The 25,979-nt window shown below is 38.5% G+C and overlaps 1 protein-coding gene across 2 annotated transcripts in view; it reads left to right on the plus strand.

Annotated features, from left to right (window-relative positions):
• OTOGL (otogelin like) overlaps nt 1-25,979 on the plus strand; it is a 171,127-nt gene that overhangs the window by 74,975 nt on the left and 70,173 nt on the right. The window contains exons 26-28 of one of the 2 annotated variants that reach the window (XM_010383676.2): nt 16,613-16,747; nt 22,798-22,947; nt 25,430-25,549. In XM_010383676.2, coding sequence (XP_010381978.2) covers nt 16,613-16,747; nt 22,798-22,947; nt 25,430-25,549 — 405 coding nt within the window. The remainder of the gene's footprint in view (nt 1-16,612; nt 16,748-22,797; nt 22,948-25,429; nt 25,550-25,979) is intronic. The other variant, XM_030939363.1, reaches the window with a different exon arrangement.

Genomic DNA, 25,979 nt, shown 5'->3' on the forward strand with positions numbered 1-25,979 from the left:
TGTTGTGTCTTCGTTCTCATTGGTTTGAAAGAACTTATTTATTTCTGGCTTCATTTCATTATTTACCTAGTAGTCATTCAGGAGCAGGTTGTTTAGTTTCCATGTAGTCGTGCAGTTTTGATTGAATTTCTTAATCCTGAGTTCTAATTTGATTGCCCTATGTTCTGAGAGACTGTTTGTTATGAATTCCTTTTTTTTTTTTTTTTTTTTTTTTGCATTTGCTGAGGAGTGTTTTACTTCCAATTATGTGGTCAATTTTAGAATAAGTGTGATGTGGTGCTAAGAAGAATGTATATTCTGTTGATTTGGGGTGGAGAGTTCTGTAGATGTCTATTAGATTTGCTTGGTCCAGAGCTGAGTTCAAGTCCTGAATATCCTTGTTAATTTTCTGTCTCGTTAATATGTCTAGTATTGACAGTGGGGTATTAAAGTCTCCCACAATTATTGTTTGGGAGTCTAAATCTCTTTGTTCATCTCTAGGAACTTGCTTTATGAATCTGAGTGCTCCAGTATTGGGTGTGTATGTATTTAGGATTGTTAGCTCTTCTTGTTGCATTGATCCCTTTACCATTAAGTAATAATACTCTTCTTTGTCTTTTTTGATCTTTGTTGGTTTAAAGTCTGTTTTATCAGAGATTTGGATTGCAACCCCTGCTTTTTTTTCTGCTTTCCATTTGCCTGGTAAATATTCCTCCATCCCTTTATTTTGAGCCTATGCGTGTCTTTGCATGTAAGATGGGTCTCCTGAATACAGCTCACTGATGGGTCTTGACTCTATTCAGTTTCCCAGTCTCTGTCCCTTAATTTGGGCATTTAGTCCATTTACATTTAAAGTTATATTGTTAGCTCTGAATTTGATCCTGTCATCATGATGCTAGCTGGTTATTTTGCACATTAGTTGATGCAGTTTCTTTATCATGTGTCATTGGTCTTTATATTTTGGTATGTTTTTGCAGTGGCTGGTACTGGTTTTTCCTTTCCATGTTTAGTGCTTCCTTCAGGAACTCATGTATGACAGGCTTGGTGGTGACAAAATCCCTCAGTATTTGCTTGTCTGTAAAGGATTTTAATTCTTCGTCGTGTATGAAGTTTAGTTTGGCTGAATATGAAACTCTGGGTTGAAAATTCCTTTCTTAAGAATGTTGAGGCAGGGCGGAGCAAGATGGCCAAATAGGAACAGCTCCAGTCTCCAACTCCCAGCGCGAGCGACACAGAAGACCGGTGATTTCTGCATTTTCAACTGAGGTACTGCGTTCATCTCACTAGGGAGTGCCAGACAATCGGTGCTGGTCAGCTGCTGCAGCCCGACCAGCAAGAGCTGAAGCAGGGCAAGGCGTCGCCTCACCTGGGAAGCGCAAGGGGGAAGGGAATCCCTTTTCCTAGCCAGGGGAACTGAGACACACAACATCTGGAAAATCGGGTAACTCCTACCCCAATACTGTGCTTTAAGCAAACGGGCACACCAGGAGATTATATCCCACACCTGGCCGGGAGGGTCCCACGCCCACGGAGCCTCCCTCATTGCTAGCACAGCAGTCTGCGATCTAACGGCAAGGCAGCAGTGAGGCTGGGGGAGGGGCGACCACCATTGCTGAGGCTTAAGTAGGTAAACAAAGCCGCTGGGAAGCTCGAACTGGATGGAGCTAACAGCAGCTCAAGGAAGCCTGCCTGTCACTGTAGACTCCACCTCTGGGGACAGGGCACAGCTAAACAACAACAACAACAACAAAAGCAGCAGAAACCTATGCAGACGCAAACGACTCTGTCTGACAGCTTTGAACAGAGCAGTGGATCTCTCAACACAGAGGTTGAGATCTGAGAAGGGACAGACTGCCTGCTCAAGTGGGTCCCTAACCCCTGAGTAGCCTAACTGGGAGACATCCCCCACTAGGGGCAGACTGACACCCCATACCTCACACGGTGGAGTACACCCCTGAGAGGAAGCTTCCAAAGTAAGAATCAGACAGGTACACTCGCTGTTCAGCAATATTCTATCTTCTGCAGCCTCTGTTGCTGATACCTAGGCAAACAGGGTCTGGAGTGGACCTCAAGTAATCTCCAACAGACCTACAGCTGAGGGTCCTGACCGTTAGAGAGAAAACTATCAAACAGGAAGGACACCTACACCAAAACCCCATCAGTATGTCACCATCATCAAAGACCAGAGGCAGATAAAACCACAAAGATGGGGGAAAAGCAGGGCAGAAAAGCTGGAAATTCAAAAAATAAGAGCACATCTCCCCCTGCAAAGGAGCGCAGCTCATTGCCAGCAATGGATCAGAGCTGGACGGAGAATGACTTTGATGAGATGAGAGAAGAAGGCTTCAGTCCATCAAACTTCTCAGAGCTAAAGGAGGAATTACGTACCCAATGCAAAGAAACTAAAAATCTTGAAAAAAGAGTGGAAGAATTGATAGCTAGGATAATTAATGCAGAGAAGGTCATAAATGAAATGACAGAGATGAAAACCATGACACGAGAAATACGTGACAAATGCACAAGCTTCAGTAACCGACTCGATCAACTGGAAGAAAGAGTATCAGTGATTGAGGATCAAATGAATAAAATGAAGCGAGAAGGCCGGGCGCGGTGGCTCAAGCCTGTAATCCCAGCACTTTGGGAGGCCGAGACGGGCAGATAGCAAGGTCAGGAGATGGAGACCATCCTGGCTAACCTGGTGAAACCCCGTCTCTACTAAAAAATACAAAAAAATAGCCGGGCGAGGTGGCGGGCGCCTATAGTCACAGCTACTCGGGAGGCTGAGGCAGGAGAATGGCATGAACCCGAAAGGCGGAGCTTGCAGTGAACTGAGATCCGGCCACTGCACTCCAGTTTGGGTGACAGAGTGAGACTCCATCTCAAAAAAAAAAAAAAAAAAAAAAAAAAAAAGAAATGAAGCGAGAAGAGAAACCAAAAGAAAAAAGAAGAAAAAGAAATGAACAAAGCCTGCAAGAAGTATGGGATTATGTAAAAAGACCAAATCTACGTCTGATTGGGGTGCCTGAAAGTGAGGGGGAAAATGAAACCAAGTTGGAAAACACTCTTCAGGATATCATCCAGGAGAACTTCCCCAACCTAGCAGGGCAGGCCAACATTCAAATTCAGGAAATACAGAGAACACCACAAAGATACTCCTCCAGAAGAGCAACTCCAAGACACATAATTGCCAGATTCACCAAAGTTGAAATGAAGGAAAAAATCTTAAGGGCAGCCAGAGAGAAAGGTCGGGTTACCCACAAAGGGAAGCCCATCAGACTAACAGCAGACCTCTCGGCAGAAACTCTACAAGCCAGAAGAGAGTGGGGGCCAATATTCAACATTCTTAAAGAAAAGAATTTTCAACCCAGAATTTCATATCCAGCCAAACTAAGTTTCATAAGTGAAGGAGAAATAAAATCCTTTACAGATAAGCAAATGCTTAGAGATTTTGTCACCACCAGGCCTGCCTTACAAGAGACCCTGAAGGAAGCCCTAAACATGGAAAGGAACAACCGGTACCAGCCATTGGAAAAACATGCCAAAATGTAAAGACCATCGAGGCTAGGAAGAAACTGCATCAACTAACGAGCAAGATAACCAGTTAATATCATAATGACAGGATCAAGTTCACACATAACAATATTAACCTTAAATGTAAATGGACTAAATGCTCCAATTAAAAGACACAGACTGGCAAACTGGATAAAGAGTCAAGACCCATCAGTCTACTGTATTCAGGAGACCCATCTCAAATGCAGAGACATACATAGGCTCAAAATAAAGGGATGGAGGAAGATCTACCAAGCAAATGGAGAACAAAAAAAGCAGGGGTTGCAATCCTAGTCTCTGATAAAATAGACTTTAAACCATCAAAGATCAGAAGAGACAAAGAAGGCCATTACTTAATGGTAAAGGGATCAATTCAACAGGAAGAGCTAACTATCCTAAATATATATGCACCCAATACAGGAGCACCCAGATTCATAAAGCAAGTCCTTAGAGACTTACAAAGAGACTTAGACTCCCATACAATAATAATGGGAGACTTCAACACTCCACTGTCAACATTAGACAGATCAACGAGACAGAAAGTTAACAAGGATATCCAGGAATTGAACTCATCTCTGCACCAAGCAGACCTAATAGACATCTATAGAACTCTCCACCCCAAATCAACAGAATATACATTCTTCTCAGCACCACATCGCACTTATTCCAAAATTGACCACATAATTGGAAGTAAAGCACTCCTTAGCAAATGTAAAAAACAGAAATTATAACAAACTGTCTCTCAGACCACAGTGCAATCAAACTAGAACTCAGGACTAAGAAACTCAATCAAAACCGCTCAACTACATGGAAACTGAACAACCAGCTCCTGAATGACTACTGGGTACATAACGAAATGAAGGGAGAAATAAAGATGTTCTTTGAAACCAATGAGAACAAAGATATAACATACCAGAATCTCTGGGACACATTTAAAACAGTGTGTAGAGGGAAATTTATAGCACTAAATGCCCACAAGCGAAAGCAGGAAAGATCTAAAATTGACACTCTAACATCACAATTAAAAGAACTAGAGAAGCAAGACCAAATACATTCAAAAGCTAGCAGAAGGCAAGAAATAACTAAGATCAGAGCAGAACTGAAGGAGATAGAGACACAAAAAACCCTCCAAAAAATCAATGAATCCAGGAGTTGGTTTTTTGAAAAGATCAACAAAATTGACAGACCACTAGCAAGACTAATAAAGAAGAAAAGAGAGAAGAATCAAATAGACGCAATAAAAAATGATAAAGGGGATATCACCACGGACCCCACAGAAATACAAACTACCGTCAGAGAATACTATAAACACCTCTACGCAAATCAACTAGAAAATCTAGAAGAAATGGATAATTTCCTGGACACTTACACTCTTCCAAGACTAAACCAGGAAGAAGTTGAATCCCTGAATAGACCAAGAGCAGGCTCTGAAATTGAGGCAATAATTAATAGCCTACCAACCAAAAAAAGTCCAGGACCAGATGGATTCACAGCTGAATTCTACCAGAGGTACAAGGAGGAGCTGGTACCATTCCTTCTGAAACTATTCCAATCTGTAGAAAAAGAGGGAATCCTCCCTAACTCATTTTATGAGGCCAACATCATCCTGATACCAAAGCCTGGCAGAGACACAACAAAAAAAGAGAATTTTAGACCAATATCCCTGATGAACATCAATGCAAAAATCCTCAATAAAATACTGGCAAACCGGATTCAGCAGCATATCAAAAAGCTTATCCACCATGATCAAGTGGGCTTCATCCCTGGGATGCAAGGCTGGTTCAACATTCGCAAATCAATAAACATAATCCAGCATATAAACAGAACCAAAGACAAGAACCACATGATTATCTCAACAGATGCAGAAAAGGCCTTTGACAAAATTCAACAGCCCTTCATGCTAAAAACGCTCAATAAATTTGGTATTGATGGAACGTACCTCAAAATAATAAGAGCTATTTATGACAAACCCACAGCCAATATAATATTGAATGGGCAAAAACAGGAAAAATTCCCTTTGAAATCTGCCACAAGACAGGGATGCCCTCTCTCACCACTCCTATTCAACATAATGTTGGAAGTTCTGGCTAGGGCAATCAGGCAAGAGAAAGAAATCAAGGGTATTCAGTTAGGAAAAGAAGAAGTCAAATTCTACCTGTTTGCAGATGACATGATTGTATATTTAGAAAACCCCATTGTCTCAGCCCAAAATCTCCTTAAGCTGATAAGCAACATCAGCAAAGTCTCAGGATACAAAATTAATGTGCAAAAATCACAAGCATTCTTATACACCAGTAACAGACAAACAGAGAGCCAAATCATGAATGAACTTCCATTCACAATTGCTTCAAAGAGAACCAAATAGCAAATAGCTAGGAATCCAACTTACAAGGGATGTCAAGGACCTCTTCAAGGATAACTACAAACCACTGCTCAGTGAAATCAAAGAGGACACAAACAAATGGAAGAACATACCATGCTCATGGATAGGAAGAATCAATATTGTGAAAATGGCCATACTGCCTAAGGTTATTTATAGATTCAATGCCATCCCCATCAAGCTACCAATGAGTTTCTTCACAGAATTGGAAAAAACTGCCTTAAAGTTCATATGGAACCAAAAAAGAGCCTGCATTGCCAAGACAATCCTAAGTCATAAGAACAAAGCTGGAGGTATCACACTACCTGACTTCAAACTATACTACAAGGCTACAGTAACCAAAACAGCATGGTACTGGTACCAAAACAGAGACATAGACCAATGGAACAGAACAGAGTCCTCAGAAATAATACCACACATCTACAGCCATCTGATCTTTGACAAACCTGAGAGAAACAAGAAATGGGGAAAGGATTCCCTATTTAATAAATGGTGCTGGGAAAATTGGCTAGCCATAAGTAGAAAGCTGAAACTGGATCCTTTCCTTACTCCTTATACGAAAATTAATTCAAGATGGATTAGAGACTTAAATGTTAGACATAGTACTGTAAAAACCCTAGAAGAAAACCTAGGTAGTACCATTCAGGACATAGGCATGGGCAAGGACTTCATGTCTAAAACACCAAAAGCAACGGCAACAAAAGCTAAAATTGACAAATGGGATCTGATTAAACTAAAGAGCTTCTGCACAGCAAAAGAAACTACCATCAGAGTGAACAGGCAACCTACAGAATGGGAGAAAATTTTTGAAATCTACTCATCTGACAAAGGGCTAATATCCAGAACCTACAAAGAACTCAAACAAATTTACAAGAAAAAAACAACCCCATCAAAAAGTGGGCAAAGGATATGAACAGACATTTCTCAAAAGAAAACATTCGTACAGCCAACAGACACATGAAGAAATGCTCATCATCACTGGCCATCAGTGAAATGCAAATCAAAACCACAATGAGATATCATCTTACACCAGTTAGAATGGCAATCATTCAAAAGTCAGGAAACAATAGGTGCTGGAGAGGATGTGGAGAAATAGGAACACTTTTACACTGTTGGTGGGATTGTAAGCTAGTTTAACCATTATGGAAAAAACAGTATGGCGATTCCTTAAGGATCTAGAAGTAGATATACCATATGACCCAGCCATCCCATTACTGGGTATATCCGCAAAGGATCATAAATCATGCTGCTATAAAGACACATGCACACGTATGTTTATTGCGGCACTATTCACAATAGCAAAGACTTGGAATCAACCCAAATGTCCATCAGTGACAGACTGGATTAAGAAAATGTGGCACATACACATCATGGAATACTATGCAGCCATAAAAAGGATGAGTTTGTGTCCTTTGTATGGACATGGATGCAGCTGAAAACCATCATTCTTAGCAAACTATCACAAGAACAGAAAACCAAACACCGCATGTTCTCACTCATAGGTGGGAACTGAACAATGAGATCACTTGGACTCGGGAAGGGAAACATCACACACCGGGGCCTATCATGGGGAGGGGGGAGTAGGGAGGGATTGCATTGGGAGTTATACCTGATGTAAATGATGAGTTGATGGGTACTGATGAGTTGATGGGTGCAACACACCAACATGGCACAAATATACATATGTAACAAACCTGCACATTATGCACATGTACCCTAGAACTTAAAATATAATAATAATAATAATAATAATAATAATAATAATAATAATAATAAAAGAATGTTGAATATTGCCCCCCACCCCACTCTCTTCTGGTTTGTAGGGTTTCTGCAGAAAGATCTGCTGTTAGTCTGATGGGCTTCCCTTTGTGGCTAACCCGACCTTTCTCTCTGGCTGCCCTTAACACGTTTTCCTTCATTTCAACCTTGGAGAATCTGACAATTATGTGTCTTGGGTTACTCTTCTCGAAGAGTATCTTAGTGGTGTTCTCTGAATTTCCTGAATTTGAATGTTGGCCTGTCTTGCTAGGTTGGGGAAGTTCTCCTGGATAATATCCTGAAGTGTGTTTTCCAGCGTGGTTCCATTCTCCCCGTCACTTTCAGCTACATCAATCAGTCATAGGTTTGGTCTTTTCACATAGTCCCATATTTCTTGTAGTCTTTGTTCCTTTTCATTCTTTTTTCTCTAATCTTGTCTTCGTGCTTTGTTTCATTAAGCCAATAATCAATCTCTGATACCTTTCTTCTGCTTGATTCATTTGTCTGTTGATCCTTTTGTATGCTTCACAAAGTTCTCGTATTGTGTCTTTCAGCTCCATCAGGTCATATATGTTCTTCTCTAAACTGGTTATTCTAGTTAGCAGTTCCTATAACCTTTTATCAAGGTTCTTAGCTTCTTTGCATTGGGTTAGTACATACTCTTTTAGCTCTGAAGAGTTTGTTACTAGCTACCTTCTGAAGCCTACTTCTGTCAATTCATCAAACTCATTCTCTGTCCAGTTTCGTGCCCTTGCCTGAGAGGAGGTGAGATCATTTGGAGGAGAAGAGGCATTCTGGTTTTTGGAATTTTCAGCATTTTTGTGCTGTTTTTTCCTTTTCCTTGTGGATTTATCAACTTTTGATCTTTGATGCTGATGGCCTTTGGATGGGGATTTTGTGTGGGTGTACATTTTGTTGATGTTATCACTTTCTGTTTGTTAGTTTTCCTTCTAACAGTCAGGGCTCTTTTCTGCAGGTCCGCTGGCGTTTCTTGGAGTTTTACTCCAGACTCTGCTTGCCTGGCCTGGGTATTACCTGTGGAGGCTGCAGAACAGCAAAGATTGCTGCCTGCTCCTTCCTCTGGAAACTTCATCCCAGAAGGGCACCCACATGATGACAGTCAGAGCTCTCCTGTATGAGGTGTCTGTCGACCCCTACTAGGAAATGTCTCTCAGTCAGGAGGCACTTGAGGAGGCAGTCTGTCCCTTAGCGGAGCTTGAGTGCTCTGCTGCGAGATCTGCTGCTCTTTTCAGAGCCAGCAGGCACAAACGTTTAAGTCTGCTGAAGCTGTGCCCACAGCCGCCCCTTCCCCCAGGTGCTCTGTTCTAGGGAGATGGGAGTTTTGTCTATAAGCCCCTGACTGTTGCTGCTGCCTTTCTTTCAGAGATGCCCTGACCAGTGAGGAGGAATCCAGAGAGGTAGTCTGGCCACAGCCACTTTGCCACGGTGTGGTGTGTTCCGCCCAGACAGAACTTCCCAGTGACTTTCTTAACACTGTGAGGGAAAACCATCTACTCAAGCCTCAGTAATGGCAGATGCCCCTCCGCCAACCAAGGTTGATCGTCATAGGTTAACTTCAGACTGCTGTGCTGGCAGCGAGAATTTCAAGCCAGTGGTTCTTAGTTTGCTGGGCTCCATGGAGGTGGGACCCGCTGAATGAGCCCATTTAGCTTCCTGGCTTCAGACCCCTTTCCAGGGAAGTGAACAGTTTTGTCTTGCTGGGGTTCCAGGTGCCTCTGGGGAATGAAAAAAAAGTCTGCAGCTAGCTTGGAGTCTGCCCAAATAGCTGCCCAGTTTTGAACTTGAAACCCAGCCCTGGTGTTGTAGGCACACGAGGGAATCTCCTGGTCTGTGGGTTGCAAAAACCGTGAGAAAATCGTAGTATCTGGGCTGGATAGCACAGCCCCTCATGGCTTCCCTTGGCTAGGGGAGGGAGTTCCCTGGTTCCCTGGCCCCTTGCATTTCCTGGGTGAGGCCACGCCCCACCCTGCCTCTGCTCACCCTCCGTGGGCTGCACCCACTGTCGAACCAGTCCCAGTGAGGTGAACCAGGTAACTCAGTTGGAAATGCAGAAATCACCCACCTTCTGCTTTGGTCTCACTGGGAGCTGCAGACCAGAGGCGTTCCTATTCTGCCATCTTGCCAAATCCCCCAGGTTCTGCCTTTTCAATAAGCTACTAGATAGTGCTGATGTTCCATGTCTATGGACCATATTTTGAGTAGTGAGGATGTAGAACATTTTACTTTCTTAACAACCTGATTTTAATTATTTTTGAAATTATTCTCTTCTTCTGCATGGTCAAATTTAAGTTACATTCAGAACAAAGAAAGTTTCACTGACAATATAATGTCAAACATTACATGTTCCCATTGTTTATATCATTACTGTTAAAGATGTTTGTTTATGGTATCGTTTTAAGTAGTAAGACAAAGATTCTATGAAACTTTTTCATTTCGTGTATGGAAAAAATATTTGCACATTTCTACCAAAAGCATTGAAACTCTTATACATGTGTCAGCGTCTCTACAAACATTCTCCAATGTATGGTGGTGATCTTTGTTCACATTATTATTTCATTCATTTAATAAAACAATTTTAGGGGCTTATTAAATAGAAAGCATGCTGGTAAAGACATATCTACTATGTATACTCCATGTGAAGTATATACTCCAGATTTCTCTAAGAAAATTCTAAGGTTTTGATGGTGGGGACAATACCTTATATTTCTTATTATTCTTTCCAAGTCATTTTGCAGAATGCTGGGCATTTGGTGAACTCAATAACTACTTATTAGTATTTTCTCCTGTTACCCTCATTTTCTTTTGTAGCAGAGAAAACATAACATTTATCATTGTAGTTTCAAATAGTGATTGTGCAGAAAATACTTCAAGTAGAGTATTTGTCTTAACTCTGAGTCCTGGCAAGAGGAAAGTATATTCTTGTGTTTATGTTTGATTGTAGAGAAATAATAACAACTAAGAAATAATGGACAAGGCCACAATCTAATAAAAGATGTACCATAGTTTCTTTTCAAATGATATTTTTTTCCCTCTCGAGTTCCTCATTTCTATGAAAGACAAATCATAACAGAACCAATTTACTTGCAAAATAAGTTTTAATTGTAGTATATATGGCTTGATTATTTGCATAAAGTGAAGGAAGAATAATTATTGTACATATAGGCTCTTTTATGTTGACTTTGTTGTAACTTTTTCATAATCTCAGGTTAGACCTTTTAAAAGCCTCTTGAGGTTAGCCAAGCTAAGGATTTATCTGTGCCTGCAAATACCTATATGAATTGGGTTAATTTCTCTCTTCTTGAGGTTCCAAAATAACTTGGGGTTTCTAGTCCTGTCAGAAAGTGATGTGCTTCACTTACTACAGGTCACAAACATTGTAAAGGAATTGCATAAACAAGGTGCCAGGCCAGTCTGTATAAGAGGCTTTGGTCAGCTCTATAATGTCAACTTAAATTCCCCAAAGCAGTCCAGTCATATCTGTAAATACTCCATCCTAGTCAAAGCCATGGTAAAATAACCAGTGTCTCCAACTGTGTTCTGTTACAGCAGAAAATAGATTCTTGTTGAACTTATGCAAATAGCTATATTGCCATCATTTAAGAATACTCACAAATGGTTTTCAAATTCTGGAGAAATCAGATAGTAAGAAATATGCCTCAAATTTTGCTCACAAGAGAATGCTTTACTTCATTTGTTTTAAGCTATAAATGGCTCAAAAGAAAGGTTTTCTTTTAGTTTTCTTTCTTTTCTTCCTTACCGTCCTTGTCCGGTAAGTCGTCCCTTCTCCGCGTCATGCTTCCGGTAGGGAGTGAAAGGAGTTCTTGTCACGTGGTTCCTGGGGTGTAGTTTTTGGAGGGAGAAGCCCGACGTCGGGCGTTCTTTGTCTGTCGCTGCCTCCTGGCAGGCCGGCCGGCCGCGCCCAAGGCTGGCCTTCGGTCTACCTGCCTTCCGCCTTCTCCTTCCTCAGGAAGGCCTTCCTCATTCCATCAGCTTCCTCCTTCCTCCTTCCTCCTTCCTCCTTCCGTCCTTCCTTCCGCCTTCCTTCCTTCCTTCTTCCTTTCCTTCCGGTCCTTCGCTTCCGTCCTTCCCTGTCTTCTTCTTCCTTCTTTCTTTCTTTCTTTCTTTCATTTCTTTCTTTCTTCTCTCTTTTCTTTTTCTTTTCTTCTTTTCTTTCTTCTCTTTCGCTCCTCTCTCCTCTCTCGCCTCTCGCTCTCTCTCTCTTTCTTTTTTTGTGGAGTTTCACTCTTATTGCCCAGACTGGAGTGCAATGGTGCAATCTTTGCTCACCACTCACCACAACCTCCACCTTCTAGGTACAAGCAATTCTCCTGCCTCAACCTCCCAAGTAGCTGGGATTACAGGCATGCACCACCACGCCCAGCTAATTTTGTACTTTTAGTAGAGACGGGGTTTCTCCATGTTGGTCAGGCTAGTCTCAAATTCCTGACCTCAGGAGATCAGCCTGCCTTGGCTTCCCAAAGTGCTGGGATTACAGGCATGAGCCACTGCGCCTGGCAGAATTTTTTTCTTGGCTTTAGAAAACAAAACAAAAAGAAGCTCAATGTTTCAAACAAAAAAGTCATAGGAAAATATTTCAGTCTTCTATTATTTCAGTCCCATGCTATTAACTCCTGTTCTGCCCAGTATTGGGCCAGCAATCCTCACGAACACATCTGCTTTCCGATGAGAATCCCAGAAGTTTTCTCTCTAGTCGAATGACACAGTCTCCAGAGTAATCAGAAACCTGCCTTCAAGAGCACCTGTCAGAGTCCTTTCCACAACCTTCCCTAAGGAAGCAAGTTGTGTACTGCAGCTGATTATAAAGTGTTTTCTGAGAAGAATCAAAGTAAAACAATAATTGTCTGTGCATGACAAAAGTCTTAAAATAGCAATGGTTAAAGACACAATAGATAAGGAAATTTGATTATTTCTGTGGCATACAATCATTTAACGTAATAGTCATAATTATTCCTGATAACATAGATTAAGACATACAAGAATTATATGAATCTGATATAATTTTGGAACATACATTAATGACACATTCATATAAAAATAACTCAAAGAAAGTTAAACACCATTTCGTATTTGACAATGATTCTGGTATAATTTTAACGTACCAATGAAGATTAATATGTCTATCTTGGACTTCAGGAGTCCTAATATCCAAAAAGTTAGTTTGAGGTCAAAAGACTGAATTTAGAATTTGGAAAGGTTATCAAATATCAAAGGCTTAAAATACTTGATATCGCGAAATAGTCACAGATCACTGTAAAATTAGTCATTTATTTAATCAAAGTGATAATTCAAATATTTTAAAAAGCAATAACCTTTACTCTTTGGTAGAGAGGAGACTCAGTTTCCCAAATAATCTTAAAACTTAATAAAGACGGTTAAAAAGGTAAATTTAATCTATTTCTCTCTTCCCTTTTTGTTGCCGTATACTCAAAAGGTAAATAAAAATGTTTTACTATCTCTTAATATTACACAAAAATGGTGTTCAAAAGAAAAAACCAAATTTTACCTTGCATTGTTCATTATTAACACTAAAGTTATTTAAAAAAATACATCCAATTTTAATTAATTTGATCACAAGGTAAGATCTTCGTAAACTTTTTGTAGACTTTTACGATATTTACCATTCTTTTTTCCAACGTTTTATGTGTTCTAACAAGAACCTCATGAAGGTGTCAACTGAAGGGTGGTTTTGGCCCCAGGCAGCAGAGAGTCATGGTTGACCTGATGTCATTCTTGCAACTTGGACAATCTCTGTGTGACTGCCCTATTTTCTGCTTACTCAGGCCAGCATGTCTAACTTTCTTTTCTGTGTCTTTTCTCTACTTTTTCTTCAGTTCAGTCATCATTTCTACTTCCTCATATGTTCAGCTTGTTTTTACCTGGTCAGCTCCCACACTTCCTTACATCCTTTATGTGTTTATTCACCCTCAGATCTTACTGCAAAACATTAAAAAAAATTCGGTATTTTCTGGTTCAAATTTGAGAGAGAATTGAATAGAGTATAGTTCGTTTTTTCTGCCAGCATTGAAGTCCCTTTGCCCATAAATGAATGCGCTGCTTTGGGACATAAACCATGGCTGCCTGAGGCTATGATATTGGCAGAGACTTTGTGTGGGATAATTACCCTTAAAAGGCTGGGGCTATGACAGGTGCTGAGACTGACATGTCAAGTATAATTATATACGTCCTTGAAAGGTGCTGAGTTTCTGTTTCAGAGTCATTTTGGGGCATATTCTGTATTAAAGCTTTTAGTACCTGAGAATGAAGGGTTTTGAGGAGCCCATGTGGCACATTGATGTTGACCTTTTTCCTCCAGCTTTGTTATCATTATTACTATGTTGCTTAGCAACTCTGCGGCATTATTTCTAAACCTAATATTAACTTGAAATATGTTAGAAATGGAAAGTATAGAAATGTGACTTTTAGGTATAGTGCTATTGTTTCAAATTACTGTCAGCATAACATGATATTATAAGACAAACCATACAGATAGAATATTTCTTGACATTTCAGATTTAATATAAAGGATAAAACTAACATTGAGGCACTTTAATTGATAGTAATAAAATATAATGGCAATAGAAAGCCTTTCAATAAACTTTTCACATCCCTTAATCTAAATAACTTTTCCCAAGAGGAAGAGCAAAGCAAAACCCTAAATTATGTACTTTTACTTCTTTGCAAATTATGCAGAAAGGCAGAAAAGTATGACATTATTTTTTTGAGAGGTACAATGTCATAATCATTGTAATGACCCTTATTATTTCACTTTTCAAAATTTAGGCAATGCTTTGCAAAAGGATTGTTTAAAAAGCAGCAAAAGCTCCCAGCATCTATGAAGGAAAAATGGGCTACAGAGGGACACATTAATTACTCCATCAATACCATTCGTTAAAAAACTATCCTCTAGTCACTATAACACTTATTAACAAGGCAGAAAGAATTTAGCCAAAATAAGAGATGAATTGAGCTAGTTTTCACATTGCCAGTGTTGTGAAAAACTAAGTGTGGAGAATTTACATCAAGAACTCTATGATCATCAGGCAAGGTGACTTACACCACTAATCCCAGTACTTTGGGAGGTTAAAATGAATGGCTCACTTGAGCCCAGTAGTTTGAGACCAGCCTGGGCAACATAGTGACACCCTGCCTCTACAAAAAAATTTTAAAAATTGGTCACGTGTAGTGGCACACACCTGTAGTCTCCCAGCTACTCAGGAGGCCAAGGTGGAAGAATTGTTTGAGCCTGGAAAATTGAGGCTGCAGTGATTGCCAATTTTTTTTTGTCACCCAGGCTAGAGTGCTGTAGTGCAGTGGCATGGTCTCAGCTTACTGCAACTTCAGCCTCCCAGGTTCAGGCAATTCTCTTGCCTCAGCCTCGTGAGTAGCTGGAACTACAGGCGTGTGCCACCATGCCTGGCTAATTTTTGCATTTTTATTAGAGACCAGGTTTGCTGGCCAGACTGACCTCTTGAACTCCTGAGCTCAAGTGATGTGTCCTCCTTGGCCTCCCAAAGTGCTGAGATTACAGGCATGAGCCACAGTGCCTGGCCTATAATTGCCAAACATTTAATGACTTTTTCTTACTATGAAAATAAACGCTGACCCATATGTCTCAAAATGGAAAAGATTCAGGAAATATGTATGGCCCTTTGAAAACTGAACATTGAATCCAAGGAGAAATGTCACATTTCTTCCTTTCCTTTTAATGAAATCTCTACTGTCCACTATTAGTGAAGGGGCTCTTCAAATAGTAGCTTTTAACTTTGGGGGAGATTAAGACCACTTTGAAAATTTGACAAGAAGCATGTACTTTCTTCCTAGAAAAATTGTAAGTATATGAGTTGATGAATATGTTAGTTTTATTTAATTATTTCACATTATATACATATAACATCCCTTTGTATCTCATAAATATATACAATTATAACTTGCCAATTAAAACTTTTAAAGAACCAGATACAAACAATATTTTAGAATGAAATTTCCAGAGTCAGTGCAACTGAAGAAACCTATCCATTCAACTGGGGGAGAAAATTAGAAACTTTGATTCTAAAGAGTGACTTAGTGGATGCAGTGGGGGAGTTGCTAAGGAAAGGGGTCTAACTGGAAGTGGAAGTGTGTCATTTAGAGTAGAGAGACCAAACAGTGTTCCTTGAAGTTAGGGATTCCCTATCATCTAAAGTTGTCTTTCTCCTCAACCATTTCTAGACCCTTCCTAATTTCTTTATAAGTGGCATCAAGACAAACAAAACAGATTAGGGATTTGAACTCTGATCCTCCGCTTATTTGGCAAAGCGATCTCAGATAATCAATTAGTCCGTCTTAACCTCAGTTTCCTCATCTGTAAAATGGAAATAATACCTAATTCAAAAAGTTTACATAAGAACTAAATTGGATAATATATGTAAAATGCGAAGCAAGCTCTCAAACAATGCACATTATTTTATTTACTAACAAATACCAAAGTTTTGTAACTATTTGTGTTCTTATTTATAGACAAATAATTATTCAGCCAGAAATATCCTTTAAATAAAACCAAAGACATGTCTCAAATGAATTTTTTTTTTTAAGATTTCCCTAAGTGACATATTGTTTTGTTGATTATTGACAAAGAAAATGATAATGGTTGATACATTTGAGCTATAGAAATAAAATGGTAAACTTGGCTGGATCAAAATTTTAACAGAGACATTATAGATGTTTAAAGGTTGAGCTATCCTACTATATTGCTATAAAATTCTTCACATTATTAGTTAAAAATGACTTTTTATTATAGAGGTAAGTTGTTTTTCAGTTCTAATGCAATCCATTGTCAATACTGATCTTTAAGATTTCTTAATAAAAATAACTAAAATAATGTAGGTTGTATATGTTTGTATTAATAAAATATTTTTGACATTTCAGAGTACAGATGATTCAGATATATCTGTCATTGCCCAGAACAAGAAATGCTTTGACAACGATATTGTTTGTTCTAAAAGTGTTTTGATTTCAGTTGGGGACACTGAAATTTACCTGAATGATACTCCTTACAAACAGGTTAGTGAATTATTTCTTTCAGGATCATTTGAACTTGTCCCGAGGATACTGAAAATAGAATAGAAATGATTTGGGCTACTTCTCTCTGTAAATGGTTATGAGATCTATGTTGTTTTTTCTTTTCCATTTTGTGTGGCTTCAGTAAATTGTGCTTCACTTCTCTCTTCTTACTTCTTAACTTCCCTTCTCCATATTCCAATTCATCTTGCTTTCATTCCCATAGTTACCATTTGGGCCCTTGCAGCCCTCACCTATTGCCTTCATTACTTCAGTGGCTTTCAGGCTAGACTCTTGGCTTCTAGTTTTAGTCTTTCCCCTCTAATTCATCCTCAAATACTGCAACATAGGTAGTTTTACTTGTGTGTGTGTGTATATATATATATATATATATATATAAATATATATATTTTTTTGGAGACAGAATCTCACTCTGTTGCCCAGACTGGAGTGCAGTGGTATGATCTTGGCTCACTGCAACCTCTGTCTCCTGGGTTTAAGCGATTCTCTTGCCTCAGCCTCCTGAGTAGCTGGGATTACAGACGCACTCCACAAATAATTTTTGTATTTTCAGTAGAGACGAGATTTCACCATGTTGGTTAGGCTGGTCTCAAACTCCTGACCTCAGGTGATCCACCTGTCTTGGCCTCCCAAAATGCTGGGATTACAGGCATGAGCCACTACACCCAGCCTTATATATGTATATTTTTGATGGAAATCTTAATATGTCACTCTGTGGTTCTTCAAGACTTTGAGATGCCTTCCCACTGCTCCTCCAAGGCCTTGCCAATCTGACTGTTGCCCACCTCTCCTGGCTGCTCTGTCATCACTTTCTGCTTCAAGCCCACATTCCAGGAGGTGGAGCATCTTATTAGTCCGTTCATTACTGTTATTGCTTATTCCTGGATCTGTCTTTCCATTTAAATTATTCATATGCAATATGTCTTATCATACCTCCTCCAAGGAGCTCCTCCTCATACCCTGAAGCACCCTATTAGAATGTGTATCATGCTTTAATGAAACTACTTGTGAGCTTGTCTTCCCCAATTGTCTCCAAGTTCTTGTTTATTGTATCCTTGGAGCCTGCCCAATTTAATAGAATGAATAAATTTCATTCATTCATTCATCTCATACATTCTTTTATAATGTTTACTGAATATCAAAACATGTGCTAATTGTTGGGACTACAATAGTGAAATAACACTGTGCTTGCCTTTAAGAAGTTTCTGCTCAGGTGACGGACACATTCAGGTAAATAAGGATGCGCAGCATGGTGTCCTATGATAGGAATTTATGTAGGATAATATGGGAACTCCTGGGAAGAACACCTAAAGAAACCTGGGGTGCTTAGGGTGATTGTTAAGAGCATAGACTTTAGAGTCACTCAGTAGTAACTTGGAGCCTCTGTTCCATCAGCTGCTTGCTCTATAACTTTGGGCAGGTTTACTTAACCTCTCCAAGCTGCAGCTTTTCCATCTGTAAATTTGGGAAGATTTTTAGAACCTACTTCTTTAGTTTCTGTGAGGATTGAAAAAGTATAAATTGATGGATTTGGAATGATTCTTCTTATTTCCTTTACCCTCCCTATTTTTGAAGGCTCAGAAGACATGCTGTGGAGGAAATAATTTGCACTGAGTCTTAAAGGATGATTAGGCATTAGCCAGGTGAAGAGAGGGAGTAGGGTGGCAATCAGTACAGACGAATAAACCCACTCAGTAGAGCAGAGCTGAGAGATGAAATGGCATGTTTGGATAACTGCAGGTGGTTTAGATTGGTGGAAGCACAATATATGAGACAGTGGATGGAGGGAGTGGCAAAGCGACTCAGGGAGGAGTGTCCTGATCAGCTGTCATTCAGGGAGCATGTGGTAAAGGCAATAGATGAGGGGGCTGAGTCCAGACTATGGAGGCTCTTGAATGGTGCAAGATATTTGAACCTCATTGTATAGGCAAGAAGTTTTAGAGTTAGAAAGTACATGATTTAACAAATGGGCTTTAAAAACTGACCTATATTCTGAGATGTTTAGAACAGTGTTTCTCTCAGTTTGATCTGCCAATATTCATTAAAATCATCTGGAATTTTTCCTTGTAAGTGCTAGTTTTTGGTCTGACTTCAGTAATCGGAATGGCTGTTGCTGAAAACAAAATTGACGTTTTCAATGGTACCCGAAATTCTTGTGCACACTAAAGTTTGAGAACAATTACCTTAAAACATAACTATGTTTCAGTCAGAAACATTGAAACTGGGCGGCAGTCAACCTTTGGGCAAAACAGAGTTTCTACAATCATGTTGACATGTTTTTCAAGTAATTACAGCAGTTTGTCATAACCACCAACCAGATATTCATTTATAGGTGAAGGTTATTTCTAAGAAGAAGGATGTTAAAAAAGATACAAGAGAAAATAGTAAATGCTCTTATAAAGACAGTTTGACACATCTTTGAAGTGGTGATTGCAACTCCACATAACTTTCAACTTCCAATTTTCACTTGTATGTAGGTGTTAATCAGTCTCCTTTATATAAATTGTATGACATAAGATTAAGAAAAGTCATAAAAACAGTTTGACCCTAAAGAAATCCCCTGCAATATTTTTTTCTCAAACATCGAAAGTGAAAAATAAGCACTATTTATTTTATGGTAGATGGACCACCCATTCAAAGGAAGAACAAAAAACCACCTCTGTTATTTTATTATTTTATTTTATTTTATTTTTTTGAGACAGAGTCTTGCTGTGTCTCCCAGGCTGGAGTGCATGGTGTGATCTCGGCTCACTGCAAGCTCTGCCTCCCGGGTTCATGCCATTCTCCTGCGTCAGCCTCCTGAGTAGCTGGGACTACAGGTGCCCGCCACCTTGCCCACCTAATATTTTGTATATTTAGTAGAGACTGGGTTTCACCATGTTAGCCAGGATGGTCTCGATCTCCTGACCTCGTGATCCGCCCGCCTCGGCCTCCCAAAGTGCTGGGATTACAGGTGTGAGCCCCCGTGCCCGGCCCACCTCTGTTATTTTTATATGTAAATGCACAATTCTAATTTTATCAAATGTATAAGATATAACCATTTTATTAATTTATTAAGCTGTACTTTAAATATTTTAATTCATATTTCTAACATATCTTGCTAACATCACTAGAGTTTGTTTAAAGTGCTTTAATTCTCATCTGAAGTGGAGATCTCTATTTTGGAAAATTCATAATACCTCACTGTTCTAATGAACAGCATTATTTATGAATCTGAAAAGTAAGGTGCATGGCAACTCCCTTTGACCACAGAGGATTTTCTTGTAGTAAACTGCCCTATCTAAGGAAAATGAAGGATTTTATGTCTAAAGACAAATAGAAAAGATGTGCTTTTGTATCAGGATAACTGATGCAAAACCAAACTGAGCAAAAGAGAAACAAATCAAAGACAAACAAAATGATAGAAAGATACTAAAGAGTGCAGTGAAAACAATAGAATTAGTTCCTGGTGGCAGAGACCGACTTGGGGGCAGGGCAAGCTATGCAATTTGTTCAAAACAGGTAAAATGTTTCATTTTCTTGTTTTGTGTTCTGTCTTGATGTGTCGTGGTGTTTTTTCTTTTCTTTTCTTTTTTTTAAAATTATCATTTAATGCCATGCTCACTCAAGCATAGGCACAGTCCTGGGGTGAGTGCACATCACATACCCTGTCAGTGCTGAGGGCCTTCCTTGCCTCATAACTCCAACTTGGCATTTGGGTATGCATGCCTAAGTCCAACTCATCCTGCCTCTGTGTTGCTAGTAGAGCGTAGCAGTGGTCTCTGGGTGGCTGCAGAGAAGCAGGCATCTGAGAATCAATCCCAGGGAGGTTGGACAGACAGCAGGAGATGTGAGCCAAGGCTTCAAGGCCCAGACACATGATTCTTTGTCTCACTGAACTTCACTGACAAAACATGGATTCACACATAAAATCAGAATTTCAAGATGGCAGTTACAGAGCATTAAACCCCAAGTGGTGGCCCACATCTGAGCAAGGGACTGTCCTTGCTCAGAAGAGCATTGCACTGTCTAAATGCCTACCAATCCAGCTCATCTTGAGGATGAAATTTCTAGTGGGGCAATCAGGGGAGGCCTCACAGAGGAGGGAGCATATGGGTCACAACTGATGGGAATGAGGCCATTACGCTAAGATCTGGAGAACAGAGTTCCCAGCAGGAGGAACACCAAACACACAAGACTTGAGATGGGTAAAAGCTTAGGTAAATTTGAAGAACAGAAAGACAGCCAGCATAGCTGAAGCTTAGTCAGTGAGGGTGGGGATTGGGAAGTGAAAGGAAATGAGATCAGAGAGAGCCGGTCAACTACACATATGGTTATGTACAATATATACTCTTCTATACAATATATTGTGCACTTATTTTAAGTATGACCTTGGTCTAGGAGACTGAAAACTCCTTATGGATGTGAATAAATTTATTTCATTTTCCCTTTGAAATATTTATTAAAAAGTCTACTGTAGTATAGTATTTTCAAACTATGCTTTTGTTATTACTTGAAGGAGAAAAGTAACCAAAGAATTTCATATCTCCTTCACAATTTTTATTTTGCTTCTGGCTAAATTTGCCTTACTTTGATGTTAGCTGTGCATTTTTGAAGTTATTATATGAGTTAATTTCAAGGTCAGATTCAAATCAATATAGCCATGTGTTGCCCTTGCTTAATAAAGAATATTGTATATTCCTACTTTACAATAAAAGTTCTCTAACATTTCCTGATATGTTCCATCTCTCATTTCTCTCTGCTTTATCCTTTCTACTGCATAAATTATCTTCTTTTAATATACAACTGTGGTCTGATACTTCCTTGTTTGAAAGCTTTTATTGACTACATTTTGCACATGTGATAATTACTCTGTATAACTTGGTTGCAAAGGTTTCAGGCTATGATCCATCATGTAATTCATGCTCTAGCCTTTTGGTACTCTCCTTAGTTCTGAATAAATCTTTGAGACTTTCTTGTCCGTAAGTCTTGATTCAAGCCATTTCTTTTGTTTGGAAGGATTTCTTCTCCATTCTCATTCTCAACCCCCTATACCTTGCTGTGCATATCCTCTTGCAGATCAGTTCACACCCACCCCTTGCAAGAAGCCTTCTGGAATCCCTTTAATGGTAATTCACCCCTTCCCACCCTGCTACACACATACAGTAGTTCCTCCTTGTCCATGAGGGTTAGGTCCCAAGCCCTCCAATGGGTGCCTGAAACCGTAGATAGTTGCAGACTCAATTGCCAGCCATCAGAACACGTTTCTGTTCATGCCTTTTACCCACAAATTTAATGCCTTTTCCATCTTAACTAAGCACTTACCATGCACTGTGGCTGTCAGTTTTGCAGTTTAATGTGCAGCAGCAAAACTAGCTGAATTTCTTTTCCCTTCTTCACAATTTCACAGATAGAAGATTCATTCTTACTGTAGATCTTAGCAACCGCCGCATACAATTTTTTTTCTTTCTTGTTAAGTTGAGAACTTTCTCCTTTTCACTTAAAGGAAGTACTTCACAGCTTCTTTTACCTGAATTGGGAAGGCAATGTCTCCTAGCAAACTTAATGATTCTGATTTTCAATACATTTTTAATGAAGTCAGTAGATTATTTGCATGCTATCATTAGCTACTCAGAAACATGAGCAGGACCGAATTTCTCTCTTTTGCAGGCAAGGCCATACCTTTTTTAGTTCTGTTGTATTTATTCATCACAGATGTAAAATTTCTGATTTGGCGGGGATATCACTTAATGTCTTCTGTGTCCATTCCCTTGTTTTGCTCTTCCCCGCATGTATCTGAAATATCTTTTCCCTTTGTCCATTTATCCATGTGGGGTCCATCTGCTAGTTTGTGTCTGGTAATCAATATTTATGTATTTATGTATTTTGTGCAATTGTTTTGTCTTTTCTTACAGAATTCAGAAAAGGCATGACCAAGCAACAATATTAGTACATAGATAGTTGTTGGTAAATATTAACTAAGCTAATTTGATATATTTTGGTTAGAGAACCTAGTATTCACTTTATTTCTTCTCTTTTCTTTTTTTTTTAAGAAACGATCAGGTTTTTTCCTGGAAAACAAACCTACCTACCAGCTTTGGAAGGCTGGTTACTATATAGTAGTATACTTTCCAGAGAAAGATATCACTATTCTTTGGGATAGGAAGACAACTATTCATATCAAAGTTGGGCCACAGTGGAAGGTAGGTCAACCTAAGCTCCTAATGAGATGTAATGAATAAAATCACATTTAGTTTTTGATGTTTGATGAAAATAAAATAATTAATGTTTTCCTTTAAGAACTAGGTTATATTTTCAGAATTACTAACTCATACCCTTGTGAAGAAGAACTTTACCATGTACACTGTTTGTGTACAGTTCTTTTTGACTTTAACCTTGTAGTATCCAGTTTTCCAAGATTTCTTAAGCCAGCTTTCTTCTCTTTTTCTTCAGCTTAACTATGTGATTTTTTCATAATGCAATTAGATTTAGTTCTTACAGTCTGCATTCCATGTTTTCCTCCACATTCTGGATTTTTTTTTTTTTTAAGTTTACATGCAGTAAAATTATTTTTAAAATGTAAAAAAAAGTTACTCTTATTGTATCCAGGTCTATGGATTTTGACAAATGCATTGTATTAGTCCATTATAAAGAACAACCTGACACTGGGTAATTTATAAGAAAAGAGGTTTAATTGACTCATAGTTCTGCATGGCTGGGAGGGCCTCAGGGAACTTACAATCATTGTGGAAGGCAAAGGGGAAGCAACCACCTTCTTCAAAAGGTGGCCCGAAAGACAGAAAGAGTGAGGGGGAAATGCCACACTTTTAAACCATCAGGTCTCATGAGAACTCCCTCACTATCACAAGAACAGCTTGGGAGAAACCACCGCCATGATTTAATCACCTCTCAACAGGTCCTTCCCTCAACATATGGGGATTGTAATTCGAGATGAGATTTGGGTGGGGACACAGAGCCAAATCATATTATGCATGGAGCCTTGTATCTGTCACAACATTTCTACGTAGAACATACCTGTCAACCTCCAAATATACTCCTTGTTGCTTCTCTATTGTCAACTCCAACATTTGTCTCCTAACCTCAGACAACCACTGATTATATTTTCCACTGCAATAGTTTTGCCTTCCTCAGATATCATATACATAGAATTGTATAATCTGTAGTCTTTTGGGTCTGGCTTCTTTGACTTGGCAAAGTATATTTAAGATTCATATAAATTGTTATGTGAATTCTATACTGTTGAGTACTATTCTGTTGTGTGGATGTACCACACAATTTATTTATCCATTCATGGTTGAATATCCAATCTGAGTTGTTTATAATTTTTGTCAATTTATATTTTAAATTATTTTATATACTATTCCTTGCTAAGTATTTTTATTAAATATTGTTAAGTAGTTTACTATTTAAAATATTTCAAATTTGATTAAATATTTCGAATATTTATTTGAATATTTTGAATTCATATTTTAAAGTTGTTTGCAAAAATACTGATGTATTTTTTTAAAATCTGGTTTACCTGAAATTGAGACTGAGACTCATGGATATAATTTTTGTCAAATTAAAGAAAATTGGAATAGCAACAATATCTTCTCAAAAATACAGAAAAGATACATTTTTTAAAAAAGGTTTTAATATATTATAAAATATGATTGTATATTGAAGTTATAGTCTTTCAGTCTTAAGGAGGATAAAGCCCAAAGATCTATTCCTAGATTTGTTGGCATCTTGAATTTCTTTGATGAACCGAAATAACCTTCAGTCATTGCTGTTTTTCTTCAACAAATATTCACTGCCATTATTCATCCAATATCCTTGTTTTCAAAAGTACTACTAGATGAAAGAAGAGAAAGGAGGAGAACTTGCAGTGATTTTCTAAAAGCAGTAGAACTACTTCTTAAAACCTTGAATTTAAAGATGCTGAATGCTGTCTTCAATATTGAAGAATAGAATCCATCCCTTAATGGTGAAGTAGGCTGCCTGTGTCTCTGGCAAAGCAGACAACAACCATAGAATTACATCTGCCATAGCCACTTATTACCACGAGACCTCTGTTTTCTGAAATTACATCTGTTCAAAGACAGTGGCCATTACTAACAGTAATTATCCTAAAGCTGAGGCATCAGGAAGGGGCTGTGGAAAAACAAATGGTTAACTTGTATGTAGGCAAATCAGGTAGGCAATATGATATATTTCAACAAGCAGGGAATATATCTGCCATTCTTCATCCTATATCCTTGTTTCCACCAAGGATGAGAATATATATAATTATGAATTATATATATATATATACACACACACACACATTAATTCTGTATATACACACGTACATTTGCATACACATACACTCTCATATGTACTATCTTGTTTGAATTATACTTTTCCAAGTTATTTATGTCATTAGTTGTATTAATGCCAAGACACTGGTAAATGTGGATAAATAGGACTTGAAATCGGGTAAAATATTTTTGCAAATTTAAAATAATCACTAAATATAATTAAATTGGTATGAGAAAATCCACTTCTTCAAGTTAATTTTTTAAAATGATTGCTGTGGAAATTCTTAAATGTATATTTGAAATGTCTCAAAAGTTTTAATGAACATGAGTCTTTAAATGTTAAAGTGAATATAGAATATTTCCTGGTGATTTTCTCTTACTTTAGAACAAGCTATCAGGATTGTGTGGAAACTTTGACAAATGCACTTCAAATGACATGACCACATCTAATAACTTAGAAGTGAGAAATGCTCAGGTATTTGGAGATAGTTGGGCATTAGGACAGGTAAGTTACATAAATGTACTTTAGAAGTCAACAGAAATTTTTAAGAATATTTTTCCACGAGTATATTTTATTCTTATTTAGGTAATATTATTTTACATATTATTTCATAGTAATTTATAGCTGATGAATGTTCATATTTATCTTCTCATGTAATTTTTCTGATTACCTTATATAAAGGATGTTTTCTCCTTATTATAGATGAAGAAATTGAGGCTCAGGGAGGTTAAATGACTTGTCTAATATTATATGGCTAGAAAGTAGCAGAGGTGACATTCAAATTCATCTCTTCTCCCTCATGTTTTCCTCACCATAGCAAAATGCCTTATCAATGTATCTGCATTTTGAAGGATGATGGAACTTTTGCCAGTTCAAAGCAATAAATAAATGAAGACAGAATTTCTTAACAGCCATGTTACTGTATTACATGAAA

Source organism: Rhinopithecus roxellana, chromosome 10 (genome assembly GCF_007565055.1).
Source record: "Rhinopithecus roxellana isolate Shanxi Qingling chromosome 10, ASM756505v1, whole genome shotgun sequence".
NCBI classification, from domain to species: Eukaryota; Metazoa; Chordata; class Mammalia; order Primates; family Cercopithecidae; genus Rhinopithecus; species Rhinopithecus roxellana.